The sequence below is a fragment of the Pteropus medius genome, unplaced genomic scaffold (genome assembly GCF_902729225.1).
Source record: "Pteropus medius unplaced genomic scaffold, Ma_sr-lr_union100, whole genome shotgun sequence".
Classification (NCBI taxonomy): domain Eukaryota; kingdom Metazoa; phylum Chordata; class Mammalia; order Chiroptera; family Pteropodidae; genus Pteropus; species Pteropus medius.
This window is the reverse complement of record NW_024346771.1, coordinates 8798943-8817854: the sequence shown is the minus strand read 5'-3', so window position 1 is coordinate 8817854 and position 18912 is coordinate 8798943. Positions and strand designations below refer to the sequence as shown.

The 18912-nt window shown below is 36.1% G+C and overlaps 1 protein-coding gene across 9 annotated transcripts in view; it reads right to left on the bottom strand.

Moving 5' to 3' along the window:
• The window catches only part of CLASP1 (cytoplasmic linker associated protein 1), a 244102-nt gene that overhangs the window by 60082 nt on the left and 165108 nt on the right, over positions 1-18912 (bottom strand). For 6 of the 9 annotated variants that reach the window (XM_039876508.1, XM_039876515.1, XM_039876509.1 and 3 more), the window contains 5 exons: positions 13076-13179; positions 11190-11213; positions 9659-9903; positions 7753-7816; positions 2102-2104 (listed from right to left, as the gene is read on the bottom strand). In XM_039876508.1, coding sequence (XP_039732442.1) covers positions 2102-2104; positions 7753-7816; positions 9659-9903; positions 11190-11213; positions 13076-13179 — 440 coding nt within the window. The remainder of the gene's footprint in view (positions 1-2101; positions 2105-7752; positions 7817-9658; positions 9904-11189; positions 11214-13075; positions 13180-18912) is intronic. The other 3 variants (XM_039876514.1, XM_039876517.1, XM_039876516.1) reach the window with 1 other exon arrangement.

Here is an 18912-nt window from a genome sequence, read left to right as displayed (position 1 = left end):
TCGATGGGACACAGTCAAAGGAGTTTTAAGAGAGAAAGTCATACCAATACAGCTTACCTCAAAATCAAGAAAAATCTCAAGGAAACAATCTAACCCTACACCAAAAAGAACTAGGAAAAAAAAAAAAAAAAAGAAGGAAATAATAAAGATCTGGGAGGAAATGAACAAAATGGAGCCTAAAAAAAAAAAGAAAACCCCCACGGATCAATGATACCAATAGCTGGTTCTTTGAAAAGATAAAACTGATAAACCTTTAATCAGGCTCAAAAAGAGATGGCCTAAATCAAATCAGAAGTGAAAGAGAAGTGACAACTGACATCAGAAAAATACAAAGGATTAAAAAGTACTATAATTATATGCCAACAAAATGGAAACATAAATGAAATGGATAAATTCCTAGAAACATACAATATTCCAAGACTGTATCAAGAAGAAACAGAAAATGTGAACAGACCACTAACTACTAACAAAATAGAATCAGTATTCAAAAATCTCCCAACAAAATTCCTGCATCAAATGGCTTCACAGGTGAATTTTACCAAACATTCAAAGAAGAATTAATACCTATCCTTCCCAAACTATTCCAAAAAATTGAAGAGGCAAGGATCTCAAGCTCATTTTACAAGGCCAGCATAAACCTATAACCAAAAATGATATTACAAAATAATTAATAATGATGATGATAATAATAATAATAATAATAAGGCCAATATCCCTGATGAATACATATGCAAAATCCTGAAAAAAGATAAGCCAGCCGAATTTGACAATACATTAAAAAGCTCATACAATGTGATCAATTGGGATTTATTCCTGTGATGCAAGGTTGGTTCAATATCTGCAAATTAATTAACATGATATACCCCGTAAACAAAGTGAAGGATAAAAATCATATGATCACATTAAAAGGTGCAGAAAAGGCATTTGACAAAATCCAGCACCAACTTATGATAAAAACTCTCAGTAAAGTGGGGATAGAACGAAATATCTCAACATAATAAAGACCATGTATGACAAACCCACAGCTAACATACTTAACAGGGAAAAGCTAAAAGCATTTTCCTTAAGATCAAGATCAAATCAAGGATGTCTGTCCACTCTCACCACTTTTATTCAATGCAATATTATAAATCCTAGCCACAGCAATCAGACAAGAAAAAGAAAGAAAGGCATCCTAAAGACTGTCTATTCAATAAATGGTGGTGGGAAAATTGGAAAGAAAGAAGTAAAACTGTCATTATTTGCAGATGATATGGTAGTACACATAGAGAACCCTAAAGTCTTCACCAAAAAACTGTTAGAACTAATAAATGAATTCAGTAAAGTAGGATACAAAATTAATATTCAGAAATTGGTTGTATTTTTATATAACCAGAACAAACTATCAGAGATATTAAAAAAAAAAAAAAATCCCATTTATGATTGCATCAAAAAAGTAAAATAAAATACCTGGAAATAAATTTAATCAAGGAAGTAAAAGACCTGTACTTGGAAAATTATAAGACATTGAAGAAAGAAATTGAAGACACAATTAAATAGAAGGATATACCATGCTCATGGATAGGAATAATTGAAATTGTTAAAAGTTCCATACTATACAAATCAGTCTATAGATTCAGTATAATCAATCCTTATCAAAATGTCAATGACAATTTTCACAGAACTAGAAAGAATAAGGCTAAAATTTATATAGAACCACGAAAGACCCTGAATAGCCACAGCGATCTTGAGAAAGAAGAACAAAGTTGGAAATATCATGCTACCTGATGTCAAACTATACTATAAGGCTATGATAATCAAAACAGCATGGTACTGGCATAAAAACAGGCATATAAATCAATGGAACAGAACAGAGAGCCCAGAAATAAATCCACACCCAGATGGTCAATTAATCTATGATAAAGGAGGCACGAATATACAATGGGGTAAAGACTGTCTATTCAATAAATGGTGTTGGGAAAACTGGGCAGATACATACAAAAAAAATGAAATTAGACTACCTTCTTACACCATATATAAAAATAAACTCAAAATGAATTAAAGACTTAAAATGTAAGACCTGAAACAATAAAATTCCTAGAAGAAAACACAAGCAGTAAACTCTCTGACATTACTTTTGGTATTATTTTTTCTGACACAGCTCCTTGGGAAAGTGAAACAAAAGAAGAAATACAAAAATGGGACTACATCACACTAAAAAGGTTTTGGGTGAAAAAAGAAATGGCGTAGGTGACAGAGGCTCTGTTCATCCCTCTGGCGACCAAATCAAAGTTGTGATGGAAACAAGGAGCAGCAGCCAGGAAAAATCTCCTGGGATCTAGATGAACAAGCCATACGACTAGGGAGAAATCCAAGAAAACACCCTACAACAGCAAGAGGTAGGACAGGGCAAGGATGCAGGGCTGCCTGCTCTCCAGCAGCTGAGTGAGACGGAGGCTGCGGCAGCGGCAGCTGCAGATGTCTCTTAAAGGGGCCATGTCCGTGAGCACACTTTCGTGATGATGGACCTGCTCACTCTGGGCACCAGTGCTGATTCGGCTGCGCACAGGGGGCACCAGGGATTTACAGAGAGATGTTGTCAGGGTGAGGGCCGAGGCAAGACTCGCTCTGTACAGAAATGCCTGCGGTATCCACTGTTGCTTGTTAAGCCCTCCCCACCTCCAGTGTGCGGACACAGCGCCGCCATAGCTGTGACGTCATCAAACTGGATAACAGAGGTCACTCTGCCCAGAGGATTCCCTGAAACCTCGCCTCCCTCAACTCGCGGCCCCACCCAAGCCACATCCAGGTGTATCCTCAAAGAGTGAGGTGCTCCTTGTTGAGTAGTGCCTAAACTCTGGAGGCAGCTGGCCTCGGTTTCTGGTGTGCCTTTTGAGGCAACTATAAGCACAGCATCTGTGGATTGCTTGCTGAATCTTAACAGACAGCCCCGGAGGAGTAGAGGCTTGGGCTAAATTTAGCCCGCAGCAGAACACCTCCCAGGACTGTGCCACTGGACATCTACTCCACAAAGCCACACTAATAAGACCGGGAGACTTAGAAGCTTTGCTTAATACAAAGACAGCCAGCCAAAATGGGAAGACAAAGAAGCAGAAACCATATGAGAGAAGAGAACAGAGATGCAGATATAATGGAGTCAAGTAATCTAACACTGGTTTAAAGATGCTCAACGAACTTTTGGGAAGTGTAGATAAATTCAGTGAGAACTTCATAAAAAACATAAAAATGGAATGGAAATTTTAACAGAGAACCAGTCTGAAATGAAGAACACATTATCTGAGATGAGAAATATATTAAATGGAATAAACAAAGGAATAAACAAAGTGAATAAAGAAAAGGATCACATGTCCTATCGAGAGGATGGGAAAGCCAAGGACATGCAATCAGAACAGCGAGAGATAAGATGCCAAGACTATAAAAATAATTTAAGGAGCATATGGAACACTATTAAGAGTCCAAATATCTGTCTGATCGGCGTAACTGAAGAAAATCAAGATGTTGAACAGCTATTTGAAGAAATAATGATGGAAAATTTCCCTCACCTGGTGAAGGAAATGGACAGAAAACCCCAGGAAGCTCACAGAATTCCAAAAACCAGGAATCCAAAGAGGCCCACACCAAGACACATCACAATTAAAATGCCAAAGGTTAACTACAAAGAAAGAATATTAAAAGCAGCAAGAGAAAAAAAGATAGTTACTTATATAAGGGAACATCCATAAGACTGGCAGCTGATTTCTCAAAAGAAACTGCAGGACAGAAGGACTTGGCACAAAATAGTCAATGTGATAAAGACCCAGGATCTACAACCAAAAATAATTTATCCAGCAAAGCTATCATTTAGAGTTGATAAACAGCTTCCCAGACAAAAATAAACTAAAGGAATTTATCGCCACCAAACCAGTATTACAGAAAATGTTGGAAGGACTTCTTTACGAAGAAAAAAATACAAAAGACTCACTTTAGAGTAAAAGACACACACAGACTAAAAGGAAGGAGATGAAAAAAGATATTGCTTTGATGGACCTAGAAGGTACTTAAGTCAGGCAGAGAAAGATAAACACTATATGATTTCACTTATATGCGGAATCTGAGGAATAAGAAAAACAAACAAATCAAAAACAGACTCACAAATATAGTGGATAATTTGGTAGTGGACAGAGGGGATGGGGATTTGGGGGGCTGGGAGAATGGGGTGAAGGGTTAAAGAAGTACAAATTAGTAGCTGATGGATGGTCACAGGAATAGGGAGCACAGCAGAGGGAATGCAGTTAGCATTAATACGTTGGCTAGGTGGAGGGTCAGAGGAGGGAGGGAGAAATTGGGGGAATCATTTTACGAACTATATAGACGTCTAACCAAGGTATTGTATACTTGAAACTAATTAAATTAAAAAGAACTCATTTGAACTGCAAAAAAAAATAAAAAAGTTTTTGCACACCAAAGGAAACCATCAACAAAACGAGAAGATAACCTATTAAATGGGAGAAGATACTCACCAATGATTACTCCAATAAGGAGTTAATACACAATATATATATGGAACTCATACAACTTAACAGCAAAAAATAGACGATCTGATTAAAAAACGGGAAGAGGATCTGAACAGACATTTCTCCAGAAGAGGACATACAGATGGCCAAAAGACATATAAAAACATGTTCAACTTCACTAATTATCAGGAAAACACATCGCATCTGTCAGATGACCATCACCAACAAATCAACAAACAAGTGTTGGCAAGGATGTGGAGAAAAGGAAGCCCTCGTGCACTGCTGGAAAGATTGCAGAATGGTATAGCCACTATGGAAAACAGTTTGGAGGTTCCTCAAAAAATTAAAAATAGAAGTACCTTATGACCCAGTAATTCCACTTCCAGGTATTTACACAAAGAAATCCGAAACACTAATTCAAAAAGATATATGCATCCCTATGTTTCACTGCGGCATTATTTACAATAGCCAAGATATGGAAGCAACCTGTCATTCAATAGACGACTGGTAAAGAAAATACGGTACATATATACAATAGACATTACTCAGCCATAAAAAAGAACAAAATCTTGCCATTTGCGACAACATGGATAGACCTAGAAAGTATTATGCGAGTAAAATAAATCAGACAGAAAAAGAGAAATGCTATATGATTTTACTTATATGTGAAATCTACAAAACAAATAAAACAGAAACAAACTCATAGATACAAAGAACAAAGTAATGGTTGCCAGATGGGAAGGGTTGGGGGGGTTGGGTGAAAAAGGGGAAGGGATTAAGATGTACAAATATCCACTGATAAAAACAGTCACAGGAATGTCAAGTACAGCACAGGGAATATACTCAAAAATATTGTTAATAACTATGTATGGCATCAGGTGGGTACCAGACTTATTGGGGTAATTACTTTCACATCTTAAGCTAATATACTGTATGTCAAGTGTAAGAAAAAAATTTTCTGATACATAAAGATTACAATGTGACACTTATTCAAAAAAAATTATTATAGGATGAGGGAGGAAACTTGTGTATATGTTTCTTTTCATTTTAGTCGTCTATTTTAAAGTATGCCAATTCAGATACTGTAAAGCAGTATCTTTATAAAGAGATATTACAAAAGCCATGAAAATCTTTTATAAACGATTATGGCTTAGAATAAAAGGCGCTAACAGCTCACGTAATTGTCATGCTGCTGTGTACTCATTACTGCTGTCTAGGAAGAGAGAGTCACAGTGGACTATCCCTGAACTGATTTCAGAGAGCTAAGTAGCACTGTGCCCCCTACTTGGTTAATGAGTCTTGCTCTTCTGGGACAACCCAGCCATCATATACTGTCACAGCACAGCAACTATTAACCACCATGGGTCTCCCATGAGACAGCTCAAAAAAAAAAGTCAATGAGCCCCAGCTGTGGGAATCCTAGCTTAGCTCAAAGACAGCTAATAAAGAAGAACTAAACTGAGACCTCCAAACTCACTGTACAAGAGCCTTCTGATGGAAACAAATTTCCTTCTTTATCCTCACATTCTGGTTCTGAATCAGCAATCTAGAGGTGACAGGTAACAGAAATTTCATCAATGTCCAAAACCATCTAATATCCTTTAAATCTTACTGTTTTTAACACTATCTTAGAGCAAAAACTTGATAATTATATCTTTGGTATCTGTGTGGTTCTCGTACCTGGAATGTTTCTTCCATCACCTACTTAAGACTGCTAACCTTTCGGCTTTCAATTCATATGTCACTTTCTTGGGGAAACCTCCCCTATCTACTCCACTGAAAACTCAGTTCAGTCTGTGATGATGTATGTGACTAATGGTTAAAGTTCAGCTCCCCCAAGTCTGGAAGCACTCAGGCAGGGACTGTTTCTGTACTACTCACTCCTGTGTCACCAGCATTTAGTCTAACATCTAACATAACAGGTAGTTAATAAACAGTAAAAGAAAAAAAAAGGTGGCATCCATCTTTCTTGGATCTTAGTAATATTGTTAATGTTAACCTTACTGTGAGGGTCATGTCAGGAATTTTAAGACATGCTTTAAGACCAATTATTGAGGAGAAGTGCTTCTAAAATAAGGAGAGAACCCTTGCATTCATTCTCCTATGTTCCCATGAGCATCTCAAAAAGCAGGTGCCATATGTTGCGTTCTGTATCCCTAGCCCACAGTGGGTACTCAGTAAATGTTGAATGACTGGGCAGATGAATATTTGATACTTCAAAGACAATTCCTATGAAGAAGAAAAGCTATGAAAAGAAGGGACATCACAAACATGGGCTGGACCTTCTGGCCATCACAGGTTTCATTCTTCCAGTGAAAGTTAGAACAGATCATTTTTACTAGGAAAACTGTAATATAAGATAGTTAAACCTTGCATATCAAACATTTAAGATTTGCTTATAGTGATTAAGGTTTAATCAATTTCTACACTTTAGTTTCTGTCCTTTATTCACCCTTTAACTTTCTTGATATCATCAATTCCCCATTTTCTTTCTCTACAAGCATCTCTCTAAAGGTTTCCTCCCAAACAGTGGTATGTATTTAAAATCTAGACTCCAAGTAAACTCTTATAAAGAGCCTCTCCCGGCACCACTCCTAGAAAAGGCCCTGTCCCTCACTCATGGGTGTTTTCCTGTAGCAGGGATGTCCTTGCCAGAAAGGTGGTTCTCAGGCTCAGTGCTCTCTGGGCACCCAGGAGATGTAGGCACCAGCTAAGTGGCCACCATCCAAAAAGTTCTTGAGAACAGCAAAATTCTATTTGGAGAAATAAGTTAAACTGGTTTTCCAATAAATCTACTACATAAATGCTTCCATTTTTGTTTCTTATCCTATACAGAAAAATTCTACCTGGGATTTTAAAAAACTAGTATATACTTGATTATTTTCTCACGACTATAACTTTTTTTTATAAGGGACAATATTATAATCCAATGTTCCATTCTAGCATGTAGCTCACTGTTTGGCTAATAGGAACCACCAAAAAAAATCTGCTGAATGAAAGACTACATCTGATTCTCTCCATGATAACTCTTACTTGAAATGTACTTTATTTATAACTTGAATTTTGTGGCCATATGAAGTTTCCAAGAATTCTATTTTTAAAAGATGTGACAAACTATTGCTGAAATTAGTGTTAAATCTATGAGGTCTAAACTGCACTATAGGGAATTCTAATTCTCTCTCATTCTTCAGTAGGATATTACACAGCTCACACAGACATGCAGAGAAGCCTGTAATTGTAACGTGGTTCCCAGACTTACCTTGCTGTGAGGGTCAGCAAACATTCGTGTGAAGATCTCACACAATCTTTTCAATTCTACTCGACTAAAGGAAATAAAATAGAAATAAAAGAAGTTAAAATTTAATAAGTCAACACTTAATTACAACTTTGCTTTTAAATATCCTTTTATTTCAGTAATAAACTTCATTTAAATTTTATATAAAAGTTTTTTTTACAGTTAATTGTATTTTTTAACTCAAGATGAAATTAAAACGGAACATAAAACCGTCATAGTTTTGTTCTCATTTTAAAATGAGGAAACAATCTCAGAGAGTGATTGCCTAAGTTCACACATGTGCAAGTGGCCAAGCCATGAGCTAAATCCTGTTCATTTTATTCCAGGTCTATTTTCCACCTGCCAAAGATGAAAGGCAACAGGACAAACTAAGAAAAGCATGTGTTTTGGGGTCAGACAGACCTGGATTTTAATCTCAGTTCTGCTATAGACAAAGAGTACTCTGATATCTTTATATCCATAACAGTCACACAGGGTTAAGAGCTACCTGGCTGCTGAGAGGATTAAAGAAGATAACATGCCCTACCTAAAACTGTGCCCATGACAAGGCAAACACTCATTTCATTTTAGGGCCCCTTTACCTTTTCTGATTTTCAACTGTACTATTTAGTCCTATTGTTACTTCAAGGCTTGATTAGAAGTACCATCTCTTATCCAAATCATGCCTGAGTAATCCCCCCTCATACACGAGATAATTGGTTCAATGATCCTTTAACATTACTAACAATGTAATCCAGTTTAGACCAATGCTACCCCATAGATTTCTAGAGATTATTCAATGGATACTTGGTGAACACTAAGAATCAAGAAATTGTGACCACTAGAATTAAACATTCTTGAAGCAATAATCACAACAAATCATCCTCATTTGTTTCTTGACAGATCACTAGAGGTCAGAGGCTACCTGCATTTCAGAAAGCATACTGACAAAACTTATGATATCTTGATGAACAACAGAATGGAATGGGCGGGGATTAGTTAGCAGTAAGGAATATAGCAGGGTAGAGACAGACTGACTTGACGGCCACACTTGTAGCATAGCAATTCATTTGTCGGTGCTCACTTGGCTTGTAGAACCTAGCTAGGACCATAAATTTATCCACTGTCATAACTTATCTTTAAAAAATTATCTAAAGAATATAATATACTGTATTTCATAGATTCTAAGTTGCCTACTTTTTCACATTTTAACATCTCTGTAATTGTGAGATTCATCTTATAATCGATGACATATTAGTAATGTCAGATTTAATAAGCAGCATTTCTTCTTAGAGGTATATAAAATATGGTGTGTCCATGGTGCCTTATATTTGATGAAATATGGTAAAACACACTTTTTTGGTATGTGAATACATGCCCCATGTTAGAAAATTTATGAAATACAGAAACAAAGAAAAAAGCAAAAATAATTCTAGAGATAATACTGTTACTATTTTGGAGTACTCCTATTTTAGTATCTCTTTACTACGCATATTTATAGGTTATATATATGCATATAAAATGTATATTTTTAAAATTTTAGACTGAGACTGCTAACATCTTATCTACAACCCTAAAGTATAATAAACCGAAGCAACCTGCAGAGTTTTATTTTTGACCTAAATGGTAACCTGTACCAAGATTTCTCAAATACCTATCAGACCAATGTGGATTGTAAGGAAACCACGTTTTTATAAACCTAACAAATTATAGAGTATTTGCCAAATATTTCCAAGTCTCTGAAAGGCAAAGACTAGGTCTTAGTCATCTTACCACCTTTAGTCTTGGAACTTTGTAAGGTCTCCATAAATAACAAGAAATCCACTTAAGCCCCTGATGAGTATAATATGGGATTCAAATTTAGCTCACAACTTTTGCCCCTCGTCCTCACCTCAGTGTTCTTTGGCTCTTCAGTAAGTTCTGCAGACCTAGAAGCCCTTCCTTCCTTTCTGACCAGTTTGAACTAGCACAGTGGTTGAGAACTTCTGCTACATCCTCGGTCTGCCGCAGATAATGGGGAATGCCACCATTCCTGGAACCATACGAGCGTTCAGAGCAAACACTCGAAGCATCACTGTTGGCATCATCGTCAGAATACATCCCATACGGCTCGTATCTCCTTCTCACAGGCTTCTTCTGCCAGGTCCAATTAGGGATGGGGGTGATTGAGGAAGAAATGGAAAGATGAAATGACCATGAGTTATACCAAACAAAGCCAACAACAACAAAGAGTTAAATGTAAAAAGATACACATACATATGCGGAGGCATCACACTTGCCCCGTGCTTACAGATTAGGGAATAAAAACAGAAAAGCGGACTTCTGATAAATACTATAAATAATAAGCAGAGCAACCTGTCCAGAGAGAAAAGAATATATATAGTCTCTAGCAGTGTGTGTGTGGACTTTTCAGTAAGACAGATTTGGGTTGTGATCCTGCTGCCACCACCAACTGGCTAAGACTTCAGAAAGCCTCCTCATCTTTCTGCTTCAGTTTCTCCAACTTTGAGATGATAATAATTATTTTTCTCACAGCCTTGTTGTGAAGATTAAATGGAATTATATGTTAAATAACCTGGCTCAGCACCTGCAAGTATGTGTACCCACAGCCCCTTCCCAATCAAAAGTCGTATATCTTGAACAATGTCTATGGGTAAATTTGTCTGAATAGTCACAATTCCTTAAGAAAGTCTCAAACTGAAATGTCAGTGGCAGAGTATCCTATGTAAAAGGATTCTTAAATTACCTGAGCCATTTTTATTAAGGATTTTTAAGTTTTACAACACAAATCGGCTTCATTCATTTATTTTACCCTAAATATAAATAACTGTAAGTTAAACCCATAAATAACAAAGCAACAGCTATATAAAATTGATAAAATTTATAAAGTACAATTTAAGAGAAAAACAAACAGTAACTGGCTTAAACTGTACAAATATAATTTTCTAATATGACTTGTACCTATATCCCAATATGCTCAGAACAGTTCTATCTTATGACTACTGTCCCAGCATAATTATTAATAATGCCCCCTTTCACTCCCAAAAGTATCTTTGTAGGATGATAAGTTATATGATCATCTTACTTACACACAGATTCCTAAAATAAGAAAAATGTTGAACATATGCATTCATGAAATAATAATGGTATAAGAGTAGACACAAACTGGGTTAATAGATAAAATGAAACACTACTAGAAGACACAGAGCCTGACATCCAACATAAATACTAAAACAAATGTGAGAAGTGACCGACTCCATCACTAGTAAAAGCTTCACTAGATTCAACAAAATCATAGTTCAGACTAGAATTTCTATACTATACTACATTTTTTTGTTGTTGTTGCTTTCACTAGTTCCTAAAGGAAATATACTCACAAGAGAAAAAATAAAGTTGTAAAACAAAAGTTAAAGCACTGGTACCTTGCTCCTGGAGTCTCCTAACAGCTGTAGGCAGGAAAATATTGAAGGATGGGGAAAAAGCATAGAGAATTATGTCAGAAGCATATGTGGGGACTGTTCTTGCAACAAAAGTGTACAGCAAAACATATCTTAGCAAACCAAAAACATAGGTTAGCAAGCAATTCATATCAAGCGAACAATAATAAAGAATGCTTTCTCAATGGCATTTCCTAACGCTCCTATGGCTCTTATAAAACTTTCCAGTACTTGCTATAATTCTTTGCTAAAATTCTCCCCATACCACTGAGGGACAGCTCTAAAGTCACTATTAATTCTGTTGCCTATCACTATGATACATTCTGTCTGCCGCTGAGGATTCTATTCTGTGAGGCAAGGATTGTGTACCATTCCTGCGCTTTCTCTTCTGAAGCAGGTCAATTGGAGAAACCAAGCAGTTTGGATAAAAGTAATAAGGGCAGCATGAATGGGAGCTAGAGCTCAGAGAAAAGCCCAAGTCCAGTAAAGCCAAAGCTCAGAATCTCAAGTGGTATTCTCCCTCCTAGAACTTTGTGCACAGTCCCTCATGAAGTTCTTGAAAGAATGGAGGAACTCCACCACCTCCCCTCCCCCGCGCCTTAACTGGAAGTCTCATTTAACTAAGGATTTTGCATATCAATTATTTCCCATTCCTTGACATCCACTTCCTAGGGTCTCTAAATAAATAAGAGACAAATTCTAAATGTTGCAACTTGGAAGGAAAAACAGCTTCCCAGAATTGTGTTCCAGCTCATGACTCTTAAGTTAAAGCCATGGTTAGAGCAATTATCCTCAAGTCCAGTACCTGGCAGAAAAAAAGCCCTCCTACATGAAAGGGCGACAAAAAGAGCTGGCCAAGCAGCCTTCACTTACAGGGAAAGCATTATGAGAGTGGTAAACAACTTGCTCATAGCCGCTTGTTAAAGAAATCTGACTGAGCAAGAATAAATGAGGGAGAGACAGGAAAAGATGAAAGTCAGAATCACTATAGCCACAGACTATAAAATTTTGATCAGACAAAACACGACTGAATTTAAAACTTCAAGGTCTGAAAGCAGGATATTATAATACTTGTTTCCTTAGAAGAGAATAAATCTTCAAACAGCACAAGCGAAGCCAGAGATTGGACAGTTCTAAAGAATACCTATTTTAAATGCTAGGCACATGAATTAGAATATGCAAGAGACTGTTACTACTAGCTGTATCTTTAAAAAGCAATCTGACCACAAGCAGATTCTACTGAGAAATTTTTTGTTATAACCATAAATCCAAGGATGTCTATTCACTATATATATATTTTTGGATATTACATTGTAATGATGCAAAAACATACTCCACCAGTACTTCATATCCTCAAAGAATCCATGTTAAAATTTGGGAAGTTTCCTTAAATAACGACTTAAGAACTCATTTAAAAAAAATCATATGGAACGACTAATGAGGTCATGGAATAAATGCAAGATTTTCAAACTACAAATTCTATTACCTGCTATTATAATGATATGTTTAGGTTATGCCATCAAAGCTCATAAAGCAACAGAAGCAATAGAATGAGAAAAAGGAGATGCTGGAAAAAAAGAAAGACACCCAATGACATCAGAGAAAACCAATGTCATCAAAACTTCCTTGATACTGAGGAGCACAGAAGAAATACTTGATGCTAATATTTTTTGTGAGGCTAATTTTCACTTATGTACAGAGACAAAAAATTTAAGAAAAAAGTAATAATAATATAAATTTACTCAATATTTATACAACTTTAAAGAGTCTCAAAGATGATTAGTAATCCAATTTGGAGGCAATTTTCTATTAAAACAGAATATAATCCAGATGAGTTATTCAAAGAGATTACACCACACGGGGACTCTTACCAAAGCATCAGCAACAGCAGCTTCAAGATCTGTGCTTGTGCTCAAAACTCGCATGGTGTTCACAGAACCAGGGATTCTTCCTGCCTGGCCAAGCCCAAAACGGTCTATTTAAAAAACAAAAGCCAAGAAAATATGTCACTTTGATTCACATTTTCCCAACTCTTTGCAAGGATTCCTGCCTCTTCCCACTTACAGAAAAGAGGCACTGAAAATTCTCTAGACAATTTTAACTACACTTGACTTTTAGTTTTAACTACACTTGTTTACCAGTGTCAGAGGTTACGCTGTTCACATTTAATACTATCAGGCCACAAAGCATCCTGGCAATTGAAATGGTTCTTTAATGATGTTTATTTTTGAAAAGTGCTGAGACATGGGAGAGAGGGGAACTTATTACAGAAGGGAGCTGGACTCTGAGATGAGTATTTTAATCTATTTAGCATTCCCTCTAGAGGCAAGTGGCCCTCAGATTTGGTCAAACTAATTAGAAAGCTTCAGGGTTTGACAAATGAGTTCTAACGCAATGTGCAATAAAAAGTTAAAATTTGAAACAAATGTACTAAATTGATCTCTGCAAATTTTCATTGGTGTCACTGTTTAACTATTATTAATTATGGTCAATTAATTTTAGGTACTTATTCATCATGATGCACGTGTCACCAAAGGTTATTTTAAAATTATTAAAATTCTTTAACAATCACTACAAAGAGTATCTTTGAGGCAAAACATTAACAATTCAGATAACACTGTATACATTTTTCCTGAGTCCCTCAAAGGATTTTTAAATGATAGTGTTTATAAATGTACACAAAATGGATAGATTCCAAAGAATTTAAAACAAATGTTAACAGTTCAAACCACTATTCTAAGCTTTTGAATGATTATAGACAGTAAAAACTAACTTTTTAAAGTCCCTTTAAGTCAGTTGACCAGCTGACCAGCCTCTCTTAAGAAGTGCTGGGATTTAAACTATAGTAGAAGAAAGCTGGTGTAAATTATACTTAAAAAGTGTTTTACACTGTGTACTGGTAAAAGTTTCTTATTTAAAATGCTAAGGTATAAAAAAAAAAACTTAAAAAATGTCAAGATAAAAAAATGCTTTCTCTTTATTTATAAATAAGACACTGGACAAGGAAAATCTCTGTATTAGCCTCATTCTAGTAATGAAGCATTTAGAATAAAAGGAATGCTAATACATGTGTTACATGAATTGATCTTTCCTATAAAATATGTATAATTTTTGATATATAACAAGGCATCCCATATGAAACTGGTGAACTTTAAAAGTGAAGTGCTATTTGGCTGTTTTTAAATGTCAATTTTAAAACCTTAAATCTTCCATCACCACGGAAAGGGAAAAAAATTTAAACACTGCTAATCAAAAAAGTTATACAGTCATGACTTTTTATAAAAAAACAAAAATTGTATGTTATACCATCCCCTTTTTTAATGCACTTGCTGTTCGTACTGAATGTCACCTTAGCCATTGTTTAAAAGGCAATTTAATGTGCCATATAAACTAAAAAGAGACCACTATATATATCTATGTAGATATAGGTTATCATTTGAAATATGAAACAAGTGTAAATTTGAGTTTTACTGTGCACATAGTTTTATAAATGATCTTTGTTCATATTTTTTTCCATTAAAAAAGGGTAGATAGTAAGAGATTTATGAGTAACAGAATGAAAATAATTCAGCTATAAGCCATTTAAAAATTACCCAGCATAAACTAAAATAAAACGGAGTCTAAAAAAAAAAATTAAAAAAAAAAAAATAGATCTCATGCCAGCAATTCTTGTTCCAGGGATAATACTGAGTTTTTCAAACACAAAATTAAAACTGTAAGAACAATGCAATTATTCTGCACTTCCCAGATGCATACAGTTTTTTCATACACAGTAACTAAAGGTCATTCCATATATCACAGATAATTTGAAAGTCAAATCTTAAGGGGAGATGTTTGTCTGGATCTAAGCAAAATTATAAGACTTTTGTTTTCACCAGACTAAAACTTGTTCTACATTCTCACTGTTCTGATACTATTATGTAGTTCTATTTTCCAAGAGAGAGATCTATCTGTGCCTTCAAGTCTGGCCCATAATCTTCAGGGAAATGTACTCATCAGAGCATGTATAATAAAATGCATAGCTGGCTTCGTTTAGAGGAAGAACAGAAAAAATATCTAACTTGGTGAATTGGTCACAGTTGTCACCTGTGATTTAACAGACTGTACATTACTCAATTGAGACAACTGTACTCATTCGGGACTGTTAGCATATCAAAATGCTTACTTTTTGCCCCAATGGCTAACCCGTGAAATTTTGGTAATGTTAAAACGAGGCTGAGACAGAATGCTTGTGGTCCAAAGGCTGCAAAAGCTACTAATGGCCTGACTTGATTATCTGAATCATAAAATTGTTTTTCCATAAAAATTTTAGGACAATTCATTTATTTTTTATACAAATGAAATTATGTATGATTTAATTTGGTAACTAAGTAGTACCTTCAAATAATTGAAACCTGACACTGATAACTAACATTAATAATCAACGCCTCATTGGGAGCAAAGACTTTAGAGATGACTCTGTTGGATGATAGCCATACCCCAATTCCCCCACAGGAACCCTTCCTGATACTTTTTTTTGGGTTGTTGTTTTCCCGGGGGAGGGAGTAAAAGAGGGTGAGAAGTGCTTCCCTATTTTTTTGTTTTGTTTTGTTTTAACATAAATGTGAACACTGGAGAAATGATATTGTCATACAGGCTTTAAAGCATCTACGTACAGCCTATTAACAGAACCAGAAACATTCAACAACTTAAAAAAATAAAAGCACATTCGGGAAAAAAAAATATGAGGTGCATACATGCCAAGTGCTAGCTGACACTGATGAAAACGAATGTTAAAATGAGTGTGAAACTAGAACATATGAAGAAGCCAAGTCATGCAGTTAGCACTTGTTCACCTGACTGCCCAACAGATTCAGCAGTGGAGAGAGCACTAGTGGACCTGGAATGACGTCGAGAGGCTGCAGGTAAAAGGAATGGCAACACCCACAGGATTAACACAGAAGTACCCGAGACACAAAATGCCACAGTCCAAAGGAAATACAGGGACTGCAACCAACAGGCCATGTTTTCTCATGAAAAGAAATGGTGCTGGATATGAATGGATAGCAAGTGCCAATCCCCAAACTCCATGGCAGCCTGCTGGCTCTCACACAGCTTTTAAAACACACAGGCACAACAAAGGCACTCTACTCTGTAAGGTGTTCCTTATGCATCAACTAATTCAGACTCCAGGTTGATATTCACGCCATGAAGTCTCTATCGGCCATTATGTAAATATGCAATATGAAGAACATCAGGAGTCACAGAGCACCATCTGAATCCCAGAGTAGAATAGCAGTAGGATGGATTATTAAGTCAGCTCACAAGATGTCTCATCAGTATGTGATGCATATGCAACCATGCACCAAAAACAAAAGCAGAGAAGTTCATAATGTTATTTGAACAGAAATAGAATGAAATCACAAGAAAGGGGCTCAACGACTAGAATTCCATTTTCCCCGGTCAAAATTTTTGTTGTTCTGTTACATGAATATCCTAATTAATGAACTAATTGCTTAATTGTTGAAAAGTTAGTTGTAAGTTCAGTGGCCTTCCCTGGAGAGGCACTTGCACTACTGTAGTTATGAGCACCGGCTCTGTAATATAACTGGGGACAAATCCTGGTTTGAACACACAAGCTGTAAGATCTCGGGGAATGTATTAAACCCCTCTATGTCCCAGTTTCCTCATCTGTAAAATGGTGCTAATAATGGTACCTACCTCTTGGGAGTTAAGAGAATTAAAAGAGATCATACATAAAGCACTTAACACAATGCCAGGCACAGAATCAACAGTGGTGGTGGTGTTGGTAGTACGAGTAGTGCTGGTGGTGGCAGTGATGGTTAAGAGTAAACTCCAATGTACGTTTAGATATTAAACAGTTTTATTAGCAAGTATTCATGATAAGCATATCAACTCATCAATCTGAGGAGAAAAATGCTAAACTCCATCCTCACATGGAGAGAATAACTTTTAGAAATCATATATGAAATACAGACTTGATTCAAAACATGAATTTATTGACCGGAGTACCATGTAATATATGGCTTTTCTTTACCTCAGGAAAAAAAATATGCTTCTGTTCATTACTCTGAAAAGAACATGATGATTGTACCATAGAAAATTCATAGGTTTAACAAAGTAATACGAGGCAGTGCTACTTTTCAACTATACTACTAGAGCACAGTATCCTGTACACATTAACATTCACAGTTGTTAGTCATACATTATCAAAACCACAAACTCTTCAACGTAATTTTATTTATTTAAACTCATGTCATTTTACAAAATGCACATATTTGTGGTATATGTGGTATTAAATAGCAAAGGCTTCCTGGTCAATAAGGACAAATTTTTACCAGCTTGCAAAAGGAAAAGAAAATAAGAAAATTCCTAATTCCTCAAGAAGCACAAAAATTATACAAGTATAGCATATCAGTATCATTATCTTGATAGTTTAAATCAAAAATAGCTTTTAAGAAATAACTGCTCTGAAAGTTCTTATAAAGTTGTCCTTTGGTTCTGTTTCAAAAGAATATTCCACAGTATATCCATCACGAGTCCTTTGTCACATTCTCAGTGAACAACCAACAATGGAATCCAAGGTGAACCCACTTACGTCAAAGCCTGATTTACAGCAAGTACTAGAGCCCTTAATTTCACTTAGAAGTTGTCACTGTAACCATATAAATATATAGTCACACCATTAAAATGTTCCGAAAACAACTCTGTAATTAAAATGCAAACTTAAAACCAATATATATATTCACTGAAACATAATTACTTTCATTCCCCTCCTTCCCCTTGTAAAGCAAAGCGTGGCCACCTGAGGTGATTCAAAAAGGCAGTAACACACAATCTCACTAATTTATAAAGGGGGTGGAAAATGATTACTAAAGTGAATGAGAAAAAGAAGAAAACTCCATATTCTCTGAAGAGTGTAGTAAGTTCCCTTGGGGACAACAACCTTCTAGGACTTACCTATGAATTCCCAGGTCCTACCCGCAAGCCTAGAAATCATGATTCAGAAACATCATCGAGCACTTTCTGTGTGCCTAAGCCTGGAAGGGCCTCACAGAGAGCTTAAATTAACACCATAAACATTCAAACATTCCTTAAGAGGAACAAATGAAAGATACTAAATTATCAGAACTGCTTTCGCATGGCATGAGACAGGTTAACAATCAAGCTTAGAAGTCAGACTTTGATTCAAACCCTGACTCCACTATTTAGCTGTGTGACCTTGAGAAAGTAGCTTACTCTCCTTAAGTCTCTGTTTTGTCATCCATAACAGAGGGATGATAACACCTGTTGCAGAGGGACCACAAGAGATTACACCTATCAGCTGCTCAGAATGGTGCCAGGTACACACAAGCACTGTTGCTCTTGCCTAATAAAAGTTTTAAAAACAGATTTAACTCATAAAGGAAAAAAAAAGGCATGGTATAAAAATGAAGCTGAAAAGATGTCACTATTGCCCCTACCACAACAGAAGACACGTGCTGATGCTAGAGTTTGTTAGGAAGGGGAAGTATCTGCATTAACATCTCTGCCTTGGCAGAAGCAATTATTCATTTCAGCAATCGGGTTGCCACCGAGACAAAGAAGATCCATTTCACCAAAGCAAGTGAAAAACAGACTAGGATCACACAACTCCTCAGGGTTCGGTTAGGACCTCAAAAGTGCAGCACACCTTGCCTGGTCCACAGACCACATGTTGTATTATTAC